The 20084-nt window shown below is 34.9% G+C and overlaps 1 protein-coding gene across 1 annotated transcript; it reads left to right on the top strand.

Annotated features, from left to right (window-relative positions):
- The first annotated feature begins 439 nt into the window (after positions 1-439).
- On the top strand, positions 440-19942 carry LOC123695421 (transcription initiation factor TFIID subunit 1). Its single transcript, XM_045641264.1, has 35 exons — positions 440-762; positions 1303-1370; positions 1926-2155; positions 2594-2708; positions 2879-3060; positions 3339-3516; positions 3754-3924; positions 4267-4394; positions 4742-4980; positions 5215-5374; positions 5610-5844; positions 6431-6616; positions 6915-7087; positions 7442-7562; positions 7748-7905; positions 8445-8640; positions 9011-9271; positions 9778-9911; positions 10248-10416; positions 10690-10801; positions 11011-11210; positions 11456-11543; positions 11704-11840; positions 12174-12350; positions 13047-13295; positions 14946-15090; positions 15332-15462; positions 16074-16236; positions 16518-16660; positions 17548-17716; positions 18149-18205; positions 18289-18381; positions 18704-18843; positions 19230-19334; positions 19770-19942. The coding sequence occupies exons 1-35, from the start codon at positions 543-545 to the stop codon at positions 19842-19844; spliced, it is 5508 nt and encodes a 1835-aa protein (XP_045497220.1). The 5' UTR covers positions 440-542; the 3' UTR covers positions 19845-19942.
- Positions 19943-20084: the final 142 nt, after the last annotated feature.

Consider the following 20084-nt stretch of genomic DNA (forward strand, 5'->3'; position numbering starts at 1 on the left):
TAATAGAATTAAGTCAGCCATCTAGCGGCAATTTATCGCAATTCGCAACCGATCTTAATTTTGGCGGCTATTTAGGCCATGGCTATGTGTTGCAAGTAATAAATTTATTTCAATTATAATTTTATTTTATAATCAATAAATTTTAATTGAAAAGTAAAGATACTCAAAAAATTATTTTCAGAAGAAAAAAATACGTGTAAATAACGTAACAATAATGATATTCGCTGTTATAAGAATTTTACATGGGTTTTCGAGTTGATACAAAAAAGATAATATAACTGGCAAGTACTTCATATAGTGTCAACTGCTGTGGTCAACTGTTACTTTAAGATTGCGACTGAAGGACTTGTATCCATGGTTATGAATAAATTATTAAAAAAAAAGTGTCAACTGTCATTTGTCAAATATGAAATGAGTTGTCTGTTGTCATTACTAATAATGGTCATCATTATTCAACGCCAGTCGCCAAAAAACCAAACATTTAAAAATAAGAAGTTCTTGTTATATCATTAGGTACTTTATTAAACACAAATTAAAAAAAAATGTGTGATAGTGATGATCCTGGCGACCAGGGTCGAGGCGGCATGGACCTCACAGGATTTTTATTTGGAAATATAGACGAAAGCGGTCAACTTGAAGACGATGGGTTGTTGGATGGAGATTCAAAGAGGATGCTGTCCTCTCTGAACCGCTTAGGCCTTGGATCAATGTTGTCTGAAGTTTTAGATCAGGAGGAACCTAATAAAGATGATGAAGAGAAAGGTTATTTAGTACCTAACCCTAATGCTTTTTGTTTGTTTATTTGTGGTAACAACAGAGGTTATACTGTAAAGTTACTCTACTCTCAATAATATTTTTAACTGTTTACTACTTTTGACTAGCAGTGTAGAATATTACAAATAAGTTTAATGCACAAAATAAATTATTATATATATATATATATTGTAAATAATAGTTTTTTTTAATCTTTATTTTATTAACAAGGGTTTGATCAGACATGATCATGCCACCCTCATTGGCATTACAAAAAACATTGTTAATAGTTAAGTAGGTAATTTGTGATAATTACATATTTTACATGTTTGATATGTTGGTTTATACAGAAATGAGAAATTGTTTTTAAATTCAAAAAATATTATAGCCTATAGGTAATTGATGTTGACACCAAAATACAAAACACCAAAAGAGTAAACAGATTTCTAAAATAATTTTTATTTTTTATAATAATCTTTTATAATATTACCCTCATTTTACAAAGTTCATAAGAAATGTATTTCAAATAGCCATTCTATTTTGTTCCAGATTATACACAAAAAAGCCCATCGGCAATAGATTTTTTTGATATTGATGACGCAGCCGATGAAGATAAGGTGAGAATACATGTAATATAGATGTAACTTATATTCTATTATCAAAAATCATTTATACAACTGCTATGTAATTTTGTGTACATTCATATCAGTTAAACATGCATGTAAATTCTTCATAGTTGGTATATTTAAACTCATCAATTTTGCAATTTTATTCAAATCCTATGGCAGCCTTTCCCAACTTTTTCCAAAGGCGGACCCCTAGCGCCACGTTACCATTATCCGCGGACCCCTAGCGCCACTTGACCATGATCCGCGGACCCCCAAAAAAACTTATTTGCAATCAATTAATCTATATCATTTTAAAAATTGATTGATTTCTTGCAGTGTTTTTGTATGAAATAGCTTAGCCACCAATCACTTGACAGATTATTCCATCTTAAAACTGAAAAATACAAAGCCCGGCCGTCAGGATAGTATGGTCACTATGGCTTTCGTAATTTTCTTGATTTGTCTGCCGACCCCAGGTTGGGAAATGCTGACTCAGTGAATTTTGGATAAGTTGTATTTTATTATATGCATAATATTTGACATGTATTTTACAAAATCCATTAGAATGAAGAGAGTGATTGGGATGCACCATCAGACACAAACAGATCAGAAAGTACAGATGTAAAAGAAGAGAATAATGACAATCAGCAAAACCAACCACAGAATGATAATGACACAAATCAGGATGATTGGAAGGAAAGTGAAAATGATCAGTATGAACAGCGGAATGATGATGGTTATGAAGGGGACATGGAGGGCGACGGTGGTCTCATGCCTCCGCCAAATACTGTTCCGTAAGTTTGGTTTAATCTCTGTCTTAAAAGCTCGGCATACTTAGAATGTGGTATTTCTGTTACAGATAGACATCAATCCATTTTTTGGTACTAGATATAACTTCTAGTTTGGCTTGAAAACTGTTTAAAAAAATAAAACGAAAATCACTAAAAATAACAATATTCTCGCCTCTATTGGTCAATTTTGGTGGATATTTCCAATAAAACAAGAATGCCACTTTTTCGGTCCATAAAACATACCGTGCATAGTATTTAGTAAAACGCATATTGGTAGTTTTCATAAATTGAAAAAATTTGATTTGATTTGATTTAAATCATCTTATTTCCTCAGGCAACTCACAAAAATAATTTAAAAAAGCTATGTCAAGTCTGTTAATTTATTCAATTTAAAGCTTCAACTATTGTCCAACTTTGCATTGTGCAACAAACTATTTACAGAAAACAAAAGACTGAGAAACCTAAAAGGTTGGAAACTCCATTAGCCGCAATGCTTCCATCAAAATATGCAAATGTTGATGTCACAGAACTTTTCCCAGACTTTAGACCTGACAAGGTGAGTTAAGCTTATCCTAAATTTGTATGCATTATTTGAGTATGCAAAGTTTTCTTTAGCATTTGTTTTCATCATAACTTTTGATGCTGTCAACTTTATATTATATTATGTAAACTTTATATTATAATTTCTATATGTGTTTTTTTATTTTCAATTACTTTTATGCACAGGTATTACTTTTCTCTCGTCTATTCGGGCCTGGGAAACTATCGAGTCTTCCTCAAATTTGGCGAGGCGTTAAGAAACGGAGACGTCGTAAGAGAAGCGGCAGTACAGGGTCCGATACGCCCCCACAAACATCTGAACTGCAGGACCCGCAATATGCTAGCGATGATGAGGATAAATTTCTCAAGTACGTACAATGTACATATTTAAATCATGTGTAGTGAGAAAAATTTGTCATTTTGAAGAATCATCAATAACTTCGGTCCCTGTGTAAATTTTTAAATGTGTGAACTTTTGTTACTCATAAGGACTAATGCTGTTTGTAAGCATAAAAAAATTATTTTGTAATTTATTTTCAAAATTACGAATACTCTGAGGTTTTTAAAACATAAATGTTGCTACATATAAATTGATGTCCTATGTTATATTTTGTTTAGCGTAAATATATTGTAATGAAAATTGTAGACCAATGGAAGAAAACCAAAATATCGGGAATCAAGAGAATGGTTCTTCCGGTGATAAAGGTGACAAGAGTCAAAGGCCAACACCTGCTCATTGGAGGTTTGGTCCTGCTCAGGCTTGGTATGATATGCTGAATGTGCCAGAAACTGGCGATGGATTTGACTATGGGTTTAAATTAAAGGTAAATGAAGTATTTTTCTTTCTATTTGTGTTATTGTTTATTAGTTTTGCAGATGGACTGTTAAAAAATAACAAATAAAGAAATATGTTTTCAAAAATTTGCCAACAACTACTTACCAACAAATATAATAAAACTTCAATTATAAAAATATGTAATAATATTATAAAGCGATAGTAAAAAATGCATTCCAATAAAATGGTTTTTTATTTATAATATTTTCTCCATTATATTTCGTAGGCACCATCACCAGATCGTGAGGAGAAACCGAAAAAAGAGGAGGAGGTTAAAGAGGAATGTGAAGGTTCCGATAGTCCAGATAGTGGCTTTCCTGATGATTCCTTCCTCATGGTCTCACAGTTGCAATGGGAGGACGATGTTATTTGGGACGGCAGTGAAATTAAACACAAGGTTATATAGATACAAGTTTATTTTATGCATAAGTAGGGATTGACTACAATAGTTATAAATCGTGTCATACTGAAGATGTTTTATCGAAATCATTTTATTTCTTTTAATTTTTTCTAAGTCACTTTTATGTAATTCTTTTGTTTCTTTAATTTTTTTCTAATTTTGTCACTGTTATGTATTTCAAGGATCACTTATTTCTGTTTTTATACAACTATATTATGAAGCATTTAAGGATTTGTTTTTAAATATTCTATGAAGTAATACGAACTGGGATGTAAAAAAAGAAATATTCCTTATCAAATGACTATCTGTATTTAATTTAATTAATAAATGTTTAAATAGGTGCTAGCTCGTCTAAACAGCAAAAGCAATGCCGCCGGTTGGGTTCCCACGTCGGTGAGTCGCACGGCACAGCAGTTCTCGCATCCGAGACCGCAACCGCCGGCGCCGTTGCAACCGAAACCACCCACGTTAGTTGTTTTTAGAATTTGAGTGTGTGTATTGTATAGAATATTTTGAAATTTTTAATCAATAGAAAAAATCCGATCAAGCGATCGCGTCTTTCGCTTTGCCGGCGTGATGCCTGCCCGTGATGACGAGAGAGCAATCGAATTTCTTTTTTGTTTTATCTGTCTTAGGGACAATTTTTTTTGCCGAAACCCACTATCTAACCTACTAGCACATGTTTATTGGTAAAATGTTCATTCTATATCCCTGTAGGTAAAAATGTCTTGATAATAATTAGTATATTGCCCTTTTTAGTGAAATTACTGAACATTTGGCTAGATATATTTTTAATTAATTATTATTATTCTAGGTCCACAGCATCAGCTAACAATCCAGCCAATTCAGCAGATGGCGAAGACAATACTTGGTACAGTATTTTTCCCGTGGAAAATGAAGAACTGGTGTATGGCACTTGGGAAGATGAAGTGATATGGGACCCGGAGAATATGCCCAAGATACCTAAGCCTAAAATATTGACTTTGGATCCTAATGACGAAAATATCATTCTCGGTATACCAGATGATGTTGACCCTTCGAAGATTACTAGAGGTATGTTAATTCCAATAAATACTAGATAAAAGATTTAATATGTCTTTAATGTTTGTAAATTTCGAACAAGGTTTTTTTCTCAAATTATTATAATTTTTAAGAGCTATCTCGTAAATTATAACTTTTATAAGTATCATGAAACTAACTAGAAAGAACTTTACACCTTTCAACTATATTGAATTGTTAGTCTGGCACATTGAGAACCAATTTTCAATTGTACTGTCCTTTACGCAGAAAGAGGTCCACAACCTAAAGTGAAAATTCCGCATCCCCACGTGAAAAAGTCGAAGATCCTGCTCGGTAAAGCGGGTGTCATCAATGTTTTGCAAGAAGACGCGCCACCTCCACCGCCAAAATCTCCTGATAGAGATCCTTTCAATATATCTAATGACGTGTAAGTTTTATATACGCTACTTCTGTGATTTTTTTAAACGTTATTATTCCGAGATTACCCAAAAACTAAATAATAAGCTTTCATCCAGATCTAAATAGCCGTTTTATCTATCTCATTTACCAGTTATGTTTGTTATAATTTTAACATACAATAACTTATTTTTAATTTTTTATCTATTATCTATTATCCTAGTGACTACAACAGCAATTATAAAAAAAAAAAAAACATTTTCTAGCTATTACCAACCAAAATCCCAAAACCCGCGTCTCAAAGTGGGCGGCGGTCAGCTGATACAGCACAGTACTCCAGTAGTGGAGTTACGAGCGCCGTTCATACAAACGCACATGGGCCCTGCTAGGCTGAGAGCCTTCCACCGTCCAGCTATGAGGAAATTATCGTATGGACCTTTGGCAGCTCCTGGACCACATCCCGTGCAACCGTTGTTAAAACATATCAAGAAGAAGGCCAAGGTATATGAAAGCCATTCGTCAAATCTTTAATTCCTACCATCATTTCGACAGATTCTTTTAAACATTTCATTTTAATAGACAATCCAGTCCTTGAGATTATAAATGTCAGTATATATTTTGTTTGTGTATGCTATACTATGTGTATCACGGTTGGTTAAAGTTGTCTTTTCAACGAATATGAAAATGGTCTTGGTTAAATTACTTAGTTAAATTATCCAACTATAATTATTATCCAACAATAATTTCTACACTAAATTGTAAGTTTGATACGAAAAATATACTCTATAATAAATTTTTACGATCTTTTTAACGACAGTGTAATAAAAAATGAAAAAAGAGTGTGTGTACTTATGTACGTACGCGTTAGAAGTTATAATTCTTTGGAGTATGGAAAAAAATACTAGAATATACAACTTGAACATAGTTACAATTTTCATACCACCTAGAACTAACTTCATGCTGTTAAATTTAGGTGTCGGTGTGCGTGCGCATCGTAAAAATTCACTCATCATTTTTCTCCATCGCGCCAAAAGAAGTATAACTTAAAAAAAAAAAATCAATTTTTAATATGAAAATCTTTTTACAGCAACGTGAAGCGGAACGTCTAGCGTCAGGTGGTGGAGACGTGTTCTTCATGCGTACTCCCGAAGATCTCAGTGGAAGGGACGGGGAGCTTATACTGGTCGAGTTTTGTGAAGAACACCCACCGCTCATCAGTCAAGTTGGAATGTGTACTAAGATCAAGAATTACTATAAGCGCACTGCTACTAAGGTAGGTTTATAAGTTTTTTGGAATTAGTTATAAATTTTTCGTTATTTATTTTAATTTCTACACTCATATAATAAGTGGCAAATCTTGTATAAGTATTTTTGTACTGTAAGTATTAATTAATTTATAAAAAAAATTTCCTTCATAATCAAAGAAAATCAGCTTATAACTTATTGCACAAATTTTGACGTAAATCAAGTTTAATGATATTTAATTCAACACTAGTTTAAAAAAATATGATAAGGAATTTGTTTTTTTTTTAAATAGACAGTAAAACCCTAAATTTAATTAATATTTTCAGGACAACGGTCCAAAACCGCAAAAGTATGGTGAAATTGCGTACGCGCACACTTCACCATTCCTCGGGATATTACCGCCGGGTGCTACTCAGTCAGTAGTAGAAAATAATATGTACCGAGCGCCAATATATGAACATTCATTGCCGCAGTCTGACTTCCTTATTATTAGAACTAGGTAAGTGTACATAATTTGTTTTTAAGTGTTCATAAAATACAATTAATGGTAATGGGTGTGGTTTCACATGTTCTGCTAAGCTTAATTATTCAGTACAAATTACAGATTGTCAAATAAGCTGTCAGGGACTTTCAGGGGGTGAAACTGGCCTTCAATCACATATTATTGTTTTGAAATTGAAGGAAACTCGGATGGGCATATAATAAATATTTGATATTGTTTTCCCCTATATTTACGTAACATCATAAAACATACCAGATAATTTTTCATACAAAGGCAAACATATATATTTTTTTATTAGCATAATAATATTTTATGTGTGAAAGTGTTAATAATTCCTTATTCAAATTTTAGGCAATCATATTACATACGTGAGGTGGATGCGCTTTTCGTCGCTGGTCAAGAGTGTCCTTTGTATGAGGTACCGGGACCCAACTCGAAAAGAGCCAATAACTTTGTTAGAGACTTTCTTCAGGTTGGTAAACATTTATAACATTTATTTTGTTTATACTAAGAGTCATTTCATGTTTATGAATTTATTTTCGTTCTCATATTTTTGCGTTTTTAACATCTTTGTTTTATTCATTCATCCTAGTTTTTGCGTCATTCAATATTTTTTTGTCGCGAAAATAAAATAGAAATTAATTCTTTATATTTCAGGTGTTCATATACAGATTATTCTGGAAATCTCGAGACAATCCTCGTCGTATCAAAATGGATGACATCAAGAGAGCTTTCCCATCACATTCAGAGAGTTCCATACGTAAACGGCTCAAGCTCTGCGCTGATTTCAAGCGTACCGGCTTGGATTCTAATTGGTGAGATATAAACTCTAACAATTTTGAAATATTTTTTTGCCATCTTTTACATAAACGTAAGTGGATTTATAATGTAATGCTAATAATAGAACTAAATTGTTGAACATGTCATGTATTATTAATTATATACAGGGTTACAGGTAAAAGGGAATAATAATAGTAAAATGAAAAATCTAAAACGGTCTAAATAAATGAATAGTGTGTTTCATAGTTAAATCATTTAGAAACGTTGTAAATTATATGTCCTTATAGAGATAGGAAAGTAGCCCTGTGTATGAAATATACGACTGAAACTTTTATGTAAACAAATTGACATACAAATTCATAGTTCAAAACATTATTATAAGAGCTAGCGCGCACGAGCAACTTTTGTCTCCGCAACTATTTTGTCTCTCCCACCCACTATAGGAAGTTGCGTCGCTACGTGCGCGCACTTTATTACTAGTCCATACAGTTGATGCGAGAGATAAAATAGTTGCGGAGACAAAGCTTGCTCTTGCGCGCTAGCTCTAAAAATTTTTTTATGTTATGTCATGCAGGTGGGTGATAAAACCAGATTTCCGTTTGCCGTCCGAAGAAGAAATCCGTGCTATGGTATCGCCGGAGCAATGTTGCGCCTACTTCAGTATGGCGGCTGCAGAACAGAGGTTAAAAGATGCTGGGTATGGAGAGAAGTTCATCTTCACTCCGCAAGAGGATGATGATGAGGAACTGCAGTTGAAAATGGATGATGAAGTAAGTAGTTTTTAATTCAGGAAGTTATATTTTTTTAATGGAAATATAATTTAGAAAAGATAGTGTACTTGATCTACTTGATAAGGTAATATAAGAAATAAATAGGTAAGGACAGAAGGCACTCTCATTATGGGGTAGAATGTATATCCTGTTTAAATAGGGCATTTTGTAAATCTTTATACTTCTCATATTTTTCAAGTAGCACGAAAAATAAGAATAGATGTTAGTACTGATTTACTCAGTAGATCGCTATCATAGCGTTAAATATTAGCCACTCTGTAGTTCTATACTTGTATTTGTATTGTAAATTTCTAGTCCTCGCTTTAGCAATGACACAGAACATTGTATTGTAATCGGCAACTGTTCCCAGGTGAAAGTAGCACCATGGAACACAACGCGAGCGTACATCCAGGCCATGCGGGGCAAGTGCCTCCTGCAGCTCACCGGTCCAGCCGACCCCACGGGCTGCGGGGAAGGGTTCTCCTACGTGCGAGTTCCCAACAAGCCGACACAGCCCAATGAGGAGCCGCAGCCGAAGAGAACGGTCACGGGAACAGATGCCGATTTGAGAAGACTCAGCTTGAATAACGCTAAAGCGCTGCTGAGGAAGTTCGGCGTGCCGGAGGAAGAGGTATTTATCGCAATGTCATAATTTTGAATGTTAGTCTTCAAGCAAATTCTTTTTGTAACCAGGCGCGGTCCCAGCCTGACATTTTGGGGGGGGGGGGGGGGTCACGCGGCTGGAACGGTATTCAAACGATACTCGCGATAGGTGCGAGTGACTCCGATTCCCACTTGGCCAGTTTTTTTTATATTTTGTAAAGTATAAGAATTTTTTTCTATTTTATTGAGTACGATTTGGGGGGGGGGGGGGGGGGGTCGTGTCCCTCGTAACCCCCTGGGACCGCGCCTGTTTGTAACATTTTCCTGTTGTTATATTTGATTAATTAAAACATTGCTTTATTTTAAGTAGGTTTAGTTGAATAGCATGATCATATTATTTCAGTTAAAATTAATCATATCTTTGCTTAAATTGAAATGGAGTGCTTTATAGTATAACTACACTTTTTGAAAATAGACTGGGGCACTAAATTTATGTAAAAAAATATTTTTAGTCATAATTTCTTCTTTCTACAGATCAAAAAGTTATCGCGTTGGGAGGTTATTGATGTAGTCAGAACACTTTCAACTGAAAAAGCTAAGGCTGGCGAGGAAGGTATGACGAAGTTCTCTCGAGGGAACAGGTTCTCTATAGCTGAGCACCAGGAGAGGTAAATTATTATTTTTATAAATCATTTTGTACTGAAAAAGCAAAGATAAATGTTCAGACTTTGAAGTAAATCATTAATTGATATTTTTTTAAGAAATAGAAAAATTTCGAATACGTGGCGGGTTTCGAACCTGCCTTTGCCGTACCGTGTCAACGCCTAGCAACCAAGCCACCCGATTCTATTCTGTAAAAAAAAATTACAAATGCTAGCTGAAAATTAAATGATACCACTATTTGTTTAGTACAGATATTCGTGAATGACACAACTAATTATGTGAATGAATGAATGAATGAATGAATGAATAGAAAAAAAAATAATATGTGTTTATCTATCAAGGTATAAAGAGGAATGTCAACGTATATTTGAGCTCCAAAATCGCGTATTGCAAAGCACTGAAGTACTGAGTACAGACGAAGCCGAGAGTTCAGTTAGTGAAGAGTCGGATCTCGAAGAAATGGGAAAGAATCTGGAGAATATGTTGGCGAATAAGAAGACTACGGAACAGGTTGGCATCAAATTATAATTAATTCACCATCACTTGCATCATAATATAATATTATGTTCCCACTTCTGATACAAACCCCTCCTGCATGTTTGCGTGCGTTGGATATTTAAGCCATAATAATCAGATGTGACACTTTTTTTTAATTTTTGATTCTGCTTCCTTTTTTTAACCGACTTCAAAAAAAGGAGGAGGCTATCAATTCGGCCTGTATATTATGTAATGTGAATTATTTATAGCTTCAAAATATTAAATGTATTATTCATTCCTCCATAGTTAACATTGGAAAGGGAAGAGGCAGAAAGAGCGGAGCTGAGAAAGATGATTCTTGGACAGTCGGAAAAGAAGCCGCAGATAAATCAAAACGATCAGCAATCATCCAATCAAGGTTAATTTTATTTTATTTTCACAGAATATTTTAAGTTTTTGGCATGGAAAAATAATTTGATATCCAAGCTAAGATTCTGAACCAAATCCTCCCATTTGTCTTTTTCTCAATTCATTTGTAAATAAGACTTCTACATAAAAATCACTATCACATACTACTTTATTTATTGTTATAAATAACATAGATATAATTTTTAAACAAATTTTTAGGTCGAGTATTACGTATAGTCCGTACGTTCCGTAACGCATCAGGCCAGCGTTACACTCGAGTAGAGTTAGTCAGGAAGCAAGCCGTCATAGAAGCGTATACTAAGATCCGCTCTACCAAGGACGATGCATTCATTCGACAATTTGCAACTATGGATGAGTCACAGAAAGAAGAGATGAAACGAGAAAAGAGGAGAATTCAGGTAAGTCGTATCCTAGAAAATGGTTGTTTGTGCTTTTAACAGTATTGAATAAATAGAATTTTAAACAGAAATTTTACGTTCTTCTCCGATGTTTTGAACACTTGACAAGCGTGGCAAGAAACATTTTTAAATATGAACTAACAATAAGATACTATGTTTGTTCAAACAGTATTCTATGATAATATGTATGTGCTTTACAGCGTACAGTTTAAGTTGTATGTAATAGTTATTATGCTTTTGAACAGGAACAACTGAGGCGTATAAAGAGGAATCAAGAACGGGAAAGATTGGCGGGCAATCCTCCTGTGCCTGGGTCTGTAATTGGCGGCGACAGTGAGTTAATATTACAATGATTTCACCTAAAATTGAATATAAGTCATTTAAAATATGTACCCCAAGTATGTCTATTTTAACATGTTTCCTTGAAGAAAAAAAAAAGTTTTCAACTTTTTGATTAATTCTGACAATAGTTTAATATGTGGTTGATTTCTAGGTATGAGTATGTCATCTATGGGAGACATGGGTTCAGCGTCGCCTGGGCTCATTCCTTTAGGACAAATCAAACAAGAGCCCGATCTCCATACACCGTCACGCCGACGCGCTAAGTTGAAACCAGATCTGAAATTAAAGGTAAAAATAATACTTAAAATTGATTGTATGTATTTACTTTAGTGCTTGTTAAATCTTTAACTTATCTGTAAAATATTTAAAAATATGTGAATGAAAACTATCCGTTATAACACGATTATAAAACCTATATAAAACGACCAAATAAAGGAAGGTGTCTCATTTGTTCAACAAATATTTGTTTATGTTTTTACTTTGTGACATTAATTATTTTTTCTTCGAATCAAACAGCCTATAAACTGTGTGTTTATCTAAGAAACAGTTATAAATATGCAAGTTCCTTAATGCCCACTAAAATGAGTTATTCTTTATACTTACCAACCAACGTTATTCCAGTGCGGTGCTTGCGGTCAAGTAGGACACATGCGTACGAACAAAGCGTGTCCGCTGTACACTGGTGGGGGCGGCCCGTCGTCGCCGGATCGTGATGAGAGGGACAGTGAACCGGTCGATAGTGAAGATCTCACTTATGTTGAGGGCACTAAGCTCACACTGCCGTCGAAGATTGTTAAAGTGAGTTTTTTTTTTTTAATTTATTATCAGAAACAAAAAAGGTTTACAGATATATTAGTGTACAGTTGTGAATTAAAAAACCACTGAGGTTTATAGTTATTACAGGGAATGAAATAAAATAGTAGTTTTCGTGGGAACGGGTCAAGCCTTTTCCAATGATGGAAAGAAATGAAAAATAAGCTAGTTTTGTTATATGTTGCAAATGTAATTACAATGGGTCAAACCTATGTTTAATGTAATAAAATTTAAAATTTGTTCAAAAATCAATGTCAGTTAAAAAAAGCAAAAACTGAAATATATACAGTCTGTAATCGTTATACACAAACAAAAAAAAAAACATGTTATATATTACCTGTTGACTGAAATTACAAATCAAACATACAATGTGCATACAATGCAGTTGCATTGTGACGTCATCACAGTAGGGCGCCAATGAACGCAACTAAAAAATGCGTCAAAACTTCCACGCCTGTGTCTTTGGAAATCCAGGATCGATTTTGATAAATCCTGAACTGTTATTATTAACATGACTACGCGCATTAAACATAATATTATTCTATTTTGATATATTGTGAAGAAACTTTTTGATTGTAAAATAAGTTTGTGTGCAGTTATTGATACGTTTAAGAATTTTTTTGAATGTAAAACACGTGTGTATGCAGACTATTGATTTGCGTCCATTCCACAACCCGACAGCAATCGGAAGAGCTCCGGCGCCGCAGCGGCTTGAGCAGCAGCGGGCGGTCGCGCGGCGAGGTGCGCGCGGCGGGCCGGTCGCGGCGGCGCGGGACCGCCGGCGAGCCGTGCGACTACCTCGTGCGCCGGCCCGCCGAGCGCCGCCGCACCGACCCGCTCGTCACGCTCTCCTCGCTGCTGGAGGACGTGCTCAACCACATGCGCCACCTGCCCGACGTGCAGCCCTTCCTGTTCCCGGTCAACCCGAAGGTACGGTAGCGCCGTGCGACTACCTCGTGCGCCGGCCCGCCGAGCGCCGCCGCACCGACCCGCTCGTCACGCTCTCCTCGCTGCTGGAGGACGTGCTCAACCACATGCGCCACCTGCCCGACGTGCAGCCCTTCCTGTTCCCGGTCAACCCGAAGGTACGGTAGCGCCGTGCGACTACCTCGTGCGCCGGCCCGCCGAGCGCCGCCGCACCGACCCGCTCGTCACGCTCTCCTCGCTGCTGGAGGACGTGCTCAACCACATGCGCCACCTGCCCGACGTGCAGCCCTTCCTGTTCCCGGTCAACCCGAAGGTACGCTAATCAATGCGTCACGTAAAAAGAACGCCGGATGAATGTGATGGGGTGTGTTTATGGATCGAGTTTTGCACGAAAGCTATGTGCCGATTATTTTATTTTTGACCTAGGCTCGCGAATCGTGGCTTCACAAGTACCTATTTATATATACCACCTCATAACACCAAATAGACTGATAAATCGCCAATGTGCAGCTTAACCGTCAGCGTTCTTTTTACTTGACACGACCAATAGCGCCGTGCGACTGCCGAGTGTGACCTTCGAAATTCGGCAATAACCATAAACAAAAGAGTTTAACAAACACATGTGCATAGAGAATTGTGTGCATTGTTTATTCCTGCTTTGTTGTTGAAACATTTTCCCGTGGGATTCCATTTTTAAAATGAAGTCACATTTCAAAAAGCAAGGAACCTAACTGGTATACCTAAAGTTGGAAATTTTGAAAAAACTTCATTTTGGCGGCAAGAGATGAAACATGTGCCAATCGATAGTACATCAAAATACAAATAGGAAATACTCTTTGGTAAAATGTCGTAATTGATACGGTTTCGGAATAAATAAGGGTTAAAAAAAATATTTTTTTTTTTTCAGTTTTTTGAATTATTTGTTACTTCTTACACTTAAAGGTTAAAACAAAGCATATAAAACTTCTAATTTGTAAAAAAAGGGTTTTAAAATGTTGCATTACTATCTAAACCAAAGTAATAAACCAACTTTGGGCTAGGGATACGCACGTGCGGTGCGTCACTTATTACAAATTAGAAGTTGTATATGCTTTGTCTTAACGTTTAAGTGTAAGAAGTAACAAATAATTCAAAAAACTAAAAAGAAAAAATTTTTTTTAATCTCTTTTTATTCCGAAACCGTATCAATTACGACATTTTACCAAAGAGTATTTCCTATTTGTATTTTGATGTACTATCGATTGGCACATGTTTCATCTCTTGCCGCCAAAATGACTTTTTTTTTTATCGCAAATTGGTAGGTATACCAGGCTTCATACTAAAATGTCCCATGCTCTTTGCAGTGCGGCAACCGCGCTGTTTTTGAAATGTGAAGAGATATGCTTCTGACGCGTTTCTATCGCGCCACCAGAATTAATAGAAAAATTATTTTGTTACGTTTTTTTACTGTTTTTGACGCAATCAGCGCACACAAAACTATGAGTTCGATCAACCATAGCCTGCACGGCTCAATAAGAATAGCTGTGCACTCAAGATGTTATCTGAGTAAATAAATAAAATAGATTAAATAATTTAGTGCCCAAACGAAACAAAATATTCCTGTATAATATGTATATCGTAACAGACTCTATTACGATATTTATATGTTTATAGATGGTGGCGGATTATTATCGCATCGTATCGCGTCCGATGGATCTGCAGACGATCAGGGATAACTTGCGGCAAAAACACTATCAAAGCAGAGAAGAATTCCTTGCAGATGTTAATCAAATTGTGGAAAATTCTAATTTGTATAATGGTATGTACAATTATTTTTTAATCCCAATTTTCTGAAGTATCCTTTGTCATAACAATTTCAAATAAAATATTCGAATACATTAACATACTAGTTTAGGTGCAGGTATACAACATACAAAAAAAAAAAACACAATAAATTACTCCCAGATTTGTACCCTTATCCTCTTCCTATTTTAGGATATTTTTTTAAGTTTTTTTAGGTTAGTGAAACTTTTAATAAAGTGAAATTTATCAATCAATAGGTGCTAACAGTAGCTTAACGGTGGCGGCTCAGCGGATGATGCAAAGATGCTTCGAAAAACTAGCCGAAAAAGAGGAACAATTTATGAAACTCGAAAAGCAAATTAATCCGTTGCTTGACGATAATGATCAGGTATGTTATAATTAGGGATGTAACGATACCGATACCGATATATCGGCCGATATAATCGCCAAGCCGATATATCGGTATCGCCGATAATAAAACAACCGATACCGATATCAAACAATTCAAAATACCGCGCCCAATGAACAATGCGGGAGGCCGCCCGCGCGTGCGCACTTTGTTTTCTGAAAAAACTCTACCATTAGTAAACTTTTATTAGGTACTGATTGTATGTGTATTACTTAAAGTTTAACTGGCTTTGTAAAATCATAATACAAAAATAAATGGTTTTGTTGTTTTTTGATTTGTGCATTTTTATTTAAAAGAATACGATTAACAGTTTAGTTTCTGTTAAATGTTGGTAACTTTTTATGAATGATTCACTATTTATTTTTCTACCAAGCCGGTATCGGTATCGGTGTCGGTATCGCCGATACATTACTACAAATATCGGTATCGGTATCGTATCGGCAAAATCATGTATCGTTATTCGTTACATCCCTAGTTATAATACAAAAAAAAATATACCAAATATATATAAAAACAGTGTATTAAATACTAATATTTTTTTAATTTCGTATTTCCTATTACGGGAGTTTTAGATATTTAAATTCTTCTAGGTGGCTCTATCCTTTATATTCGAGAATCTATTAACAACAAAATTGAAAATAATGCCCGAAGCGTGGCCCTTCCTGAAACCTGTGAACAAGAAACAAGTGAAAGATTACTACAACGTTATAAAGAAACCTATAGATATGGAGACTATTGGCAAGAAGATTCAAGGTAAATAAACTAAGAATAAGAAGCATATTTTAATTATTGATAGTCTCTAATAATTATTATTCCAACATTACATATAAGTACTTTTTAAAAAGTTTCGATCTTTTTATCTTTTACCTACATACTATACTAGAAATAAAAGCAGTTGAGTAGCAGGAGTACTAATTTTGTTTTGTTTTTTTAAGTAGCATTAACTAAAAAGTATACTATATAGCTAACTATCTGAATGTTTTGGTCATGTTAAAATAGATATAGGAACTAAAAAAATATTTATTTATATTCAGCGCACAAATATCACAGCCGCGAAGAGTTCTTACGTGATATACAACTATTGGTTGACAACTGTCGTGCGTACAACGGACCTAACTCGCAGTTCACGAGGCAAGCCGAAGCTGTATTGAAAGTAACACAAGAGTCACTGGAACAGGTATGTAATCCATACTAATATTATAAATGCTAAAGTAACTCTGCCTGTCTGTCTGTTACTCAATCACGCCCAAACTACTGAACTAATTTGCATGAAATTTGGTATGGAGATATTTTGATACCCGAGAAAGGACATAGGCTACCTTTTATTTCGAAATATGTACCACAGGCGAAGCCGGGGCGGACCACTAGTAATAGTATACAGTTGACTAGTATTTGAGGTACACTTTCAAGAAACATGTATGTTACATGCAACAAAAAAAGGCAAAAATCCCGTAATTAAAATCTGATAAATACATACATAATGTATTTGTATAAGAACTTCGAAACCGCCGCCTATTTTTTCAACAAAGAATTTTGTTTAAATATGATTTCATATTCGGGCACACCCCGGACACTCCATACAAAATTATAGTTTTGACAGTCACACTGTAGAGACTGCAAATGTGTGTGTAAACTCTTTATGGTTGGCACATTTGTGACTAGCGTAAAAAAAATTCGCGTTTTTCTGATGAAATACATCCGTAAACAGCACAATATCTAACCATTTTCTACGAAAAACGATAATCACAAATCCAAAATAATAAAATTGCTTTAAGTCAATTTGATTAATGTTGTCAATCTTCGTTGCGTTTCGTCTAAAGACGTTGTTGGTATCGTCCTTGCGGGGAAATGGGTACCATAACATGTCTGATCGTGCGGGGTGAGGTAAGTGTTTAATTTTGGCGGGAGGCGGAGAGTGTCCGTTCTGTAGCGTTTAGCTACTATTATGTATTCTGTGATTCGGGTTCAATTCGACTTCTACTGTCATTAGTTTTTTTTTATTATTATTTTAACAATATGTAATATATACCTATTCTGGAATAATAATTAAAACCCTTTTCACAGTTTGACGAGCACGTAAGTCAATTAGAGGCAAACATAGCCCGAGTGCAACAGAAAATGTTAGAAGAAGCGGATGTATCAGACACGGAGGAAGAATTGCCCGTAAATGACGAGAAACGGGGCAGAGGCAGGCCGAGGAAACATAAGCCTACACCGTCTACGTCTACGGATGGTATGTTTGTGATTAAAATTACTTTTATTATAGAGGAAGGATTGTTTTTATTGGTTTGTTACGATTTAATTCAATAACTCGACGGATTTATTGACGGACATTAATTTACGGAGAAACGTGTTATTTTAACCTATATTAAGTACTAGCTGTGCCACGCGGATTTACCCGCATTGCTCCGCTTCTATTGGTCTTAGCTTAGAAATATTTTTTTCAAATCGGACCAGTAGTTCCCGAGATAAGCGCGTTCAAACAAACAATCTCTTTAGCTTTATAATATTAGTATAGATTTTATTTAAGGATAGCATTTTATCCCTGTTGAATACCGATGAAGCGCTTAGATAGACTATAATGCAGTTGTTCTATATAGTAATAGAAAAAAAATAATAGTAGGGTTGATAATTTCGCATAATTCATATCGTCTTGATTTTACAGAAGCAACGCCGAGGAAACGCGGTAGACCAAGGAAAGATCAAAATAGCCTAGTAGATGGTAATTATTATACATTTTTGATTTTATATACCTTGTATGTAGTGTTAGTGTGTAGGGTTGTTATTAACTATTTTTGCTTGCAGACTTACAATATTCTGACAGCGGCAGTTCTGGTCTTGAAGAAGTGGAACAAAAAGATGGCACAGAGACTACGGTGCATTTGTCTGTCAAATCCGGTTAGTATTTCATGTGAAATTATTTGAACCGTTATATATTTTTTGTATGAATTTAATTATTTTGCATAATCTACTTTTTTAATGTTACCGCAAAATCATCAATTATTGAATTTTGACTTAATATTTTTAATTGAAAATGTATTTTTCCTTACTGTTATGGTTTTTAATATATTTTTTTTTGCATTAATAAATAAATTGATATACTTGGATCAATTAACTTGATACTTAAGCGAAAAAAATGTCGCGCTGAAATTTTTTAAGTTTTCAATTATCAAGTGAGTCAACAAAAAATATGGCTTATATTTTTTTCACGTTTTAACAGAGGACGATCCAGGTGCTGGGCCTAGTTTCAATCCGGCGGATTTCCCGATTAAACGGGAAATACCAGACGAGCCACCGCACGCGTCCGACGAATTGGTCGACTTGGACCAACATAGTATGGACTATAATTATCCTATTAAGGTAATATATTAAATATGTTTTTACTTGGTTTAATATATAGTAGATAAAAAAAAAATGTCGGCGTCGTTTTACTGTGTTGCGTTTTTTTTAATTATTATCTTTGTGTGCGTGTACAAAATGTGCACATATATAAACAATTGCGTGCTATTTTGAGATTCTGTTCTTTGTTATTTTGAAAAAAAAAATTGAAATATCATGTTTATTTCACATTACAAAACTCAGAGGAAATCGTTTAAGACGTTGCAAAGAGCTTCGCTAGTGTTTTGTTTAAAAATGCAACACAATCTCACAGACACTCAGAAATCAATATATAGAATGTTGGATTTTTAATATTAGTGTTATTAATAATGCACTACTAATATAATATTTTATTACTCAATGTACAGGAGGAGCCAATAGAACCGGACATGAGTATGGAGCCTCCAATGGACCTGCCAGGCATGTCTGGGGAGCCGCCACACTTCAAGGAAGAACCGATGGAGAATTGGCAGGTATGTACCAATCAGAGGTTTTTAAGCTATTTATTTAACCCATTGAGCCCCAAGTGGCCCGATCGGTCACAGACACAATAGATTTTCTATTGTGTCTGGTTCCGGGGCCTGAGTTACTACAAGCTTATTGGTGAAATTCGAAAAAAAATTGATTTTTATACTAATAAAAACTTAACATATGCTTTAATATGCATTTGGTATTTTTATGACGTGTAATACTATAAACAACTAGACTGACAATCCTCTATTAAAAATTGTACAAAAAGAAAACTCTGCCTAAAACACGCGTAGGCATAGTTTGACTTCGGACAATTTCTGAGCGTGGATATGAGTCTTGTGTATTGTAGCTTCAATGGTTCAAATACATGAATCATTAAATAAATTATAAATTATTTAGAACGACATTCTACATAAAGATATTTTTGTTATTTTTAGCCCGATCCTGCAATACAAGACGATTTACAAGTCACGGATAGTGAAGAGGAGCCGGAAGATGGACTATGGTTCTAAAGAAATCACGTGTTGCAAAAATTATCTAAATTTCATATTAAAAAAGATTTTTTATTGTATTGTTGAATTAAGACTAAAATAAATTAAGTGAAATTTTATATAAGTTTTTTATTTCGATCTTTTTTTGCGTATATTTTGATCCTTATCGCTCTAGAATAAATAGAATATGTAAACACTAAAGTTCATTAATAACACACATAATTAATGTCCCTGAGATAAGTCCCTCTCAGATGACCCCGA

Source organism: Colias croceus, chromosome 11 (assembly GCF_905220415.1).
Source record: "Colias croceus chromosome 11, ilColCroc2.1".
In the NCBI taxonomy this organism is placed as follows: domain Eukaryota; kingdom Metazoa; phylum Arthropoda; class Insecta; order Lepidoptera; family Pieridae; genus Colias; species Colias croceus.

What these genes read in the sequence shown, in the direction of transcription:
- LOC123695421 (XM_045641264.1), top strand. Translation starts at nt 543, where the DNA reads ATGTGTGATAGTGATGATCCTGGCGACCAGGGTCGAGGCGGCATGGAC. An exon ending in ATAAGCGCACTGCTACTAAG is followed by an intron (nt 6,617 to 6,914) that starts GTAGGTTTATAA and finishes TAATATTTTCAG; the next exon opens with GACAACGGTCCAAAACCGCA. An exon ending in AACCGATGGAGAATTGGCAG is followed by an intron (nt 19,335 to 19,769) that starts GTATGTACCAAT and finishes TGTTATTTTTAG; the next exon opens with CCCGATCCTGCAATACAAGA.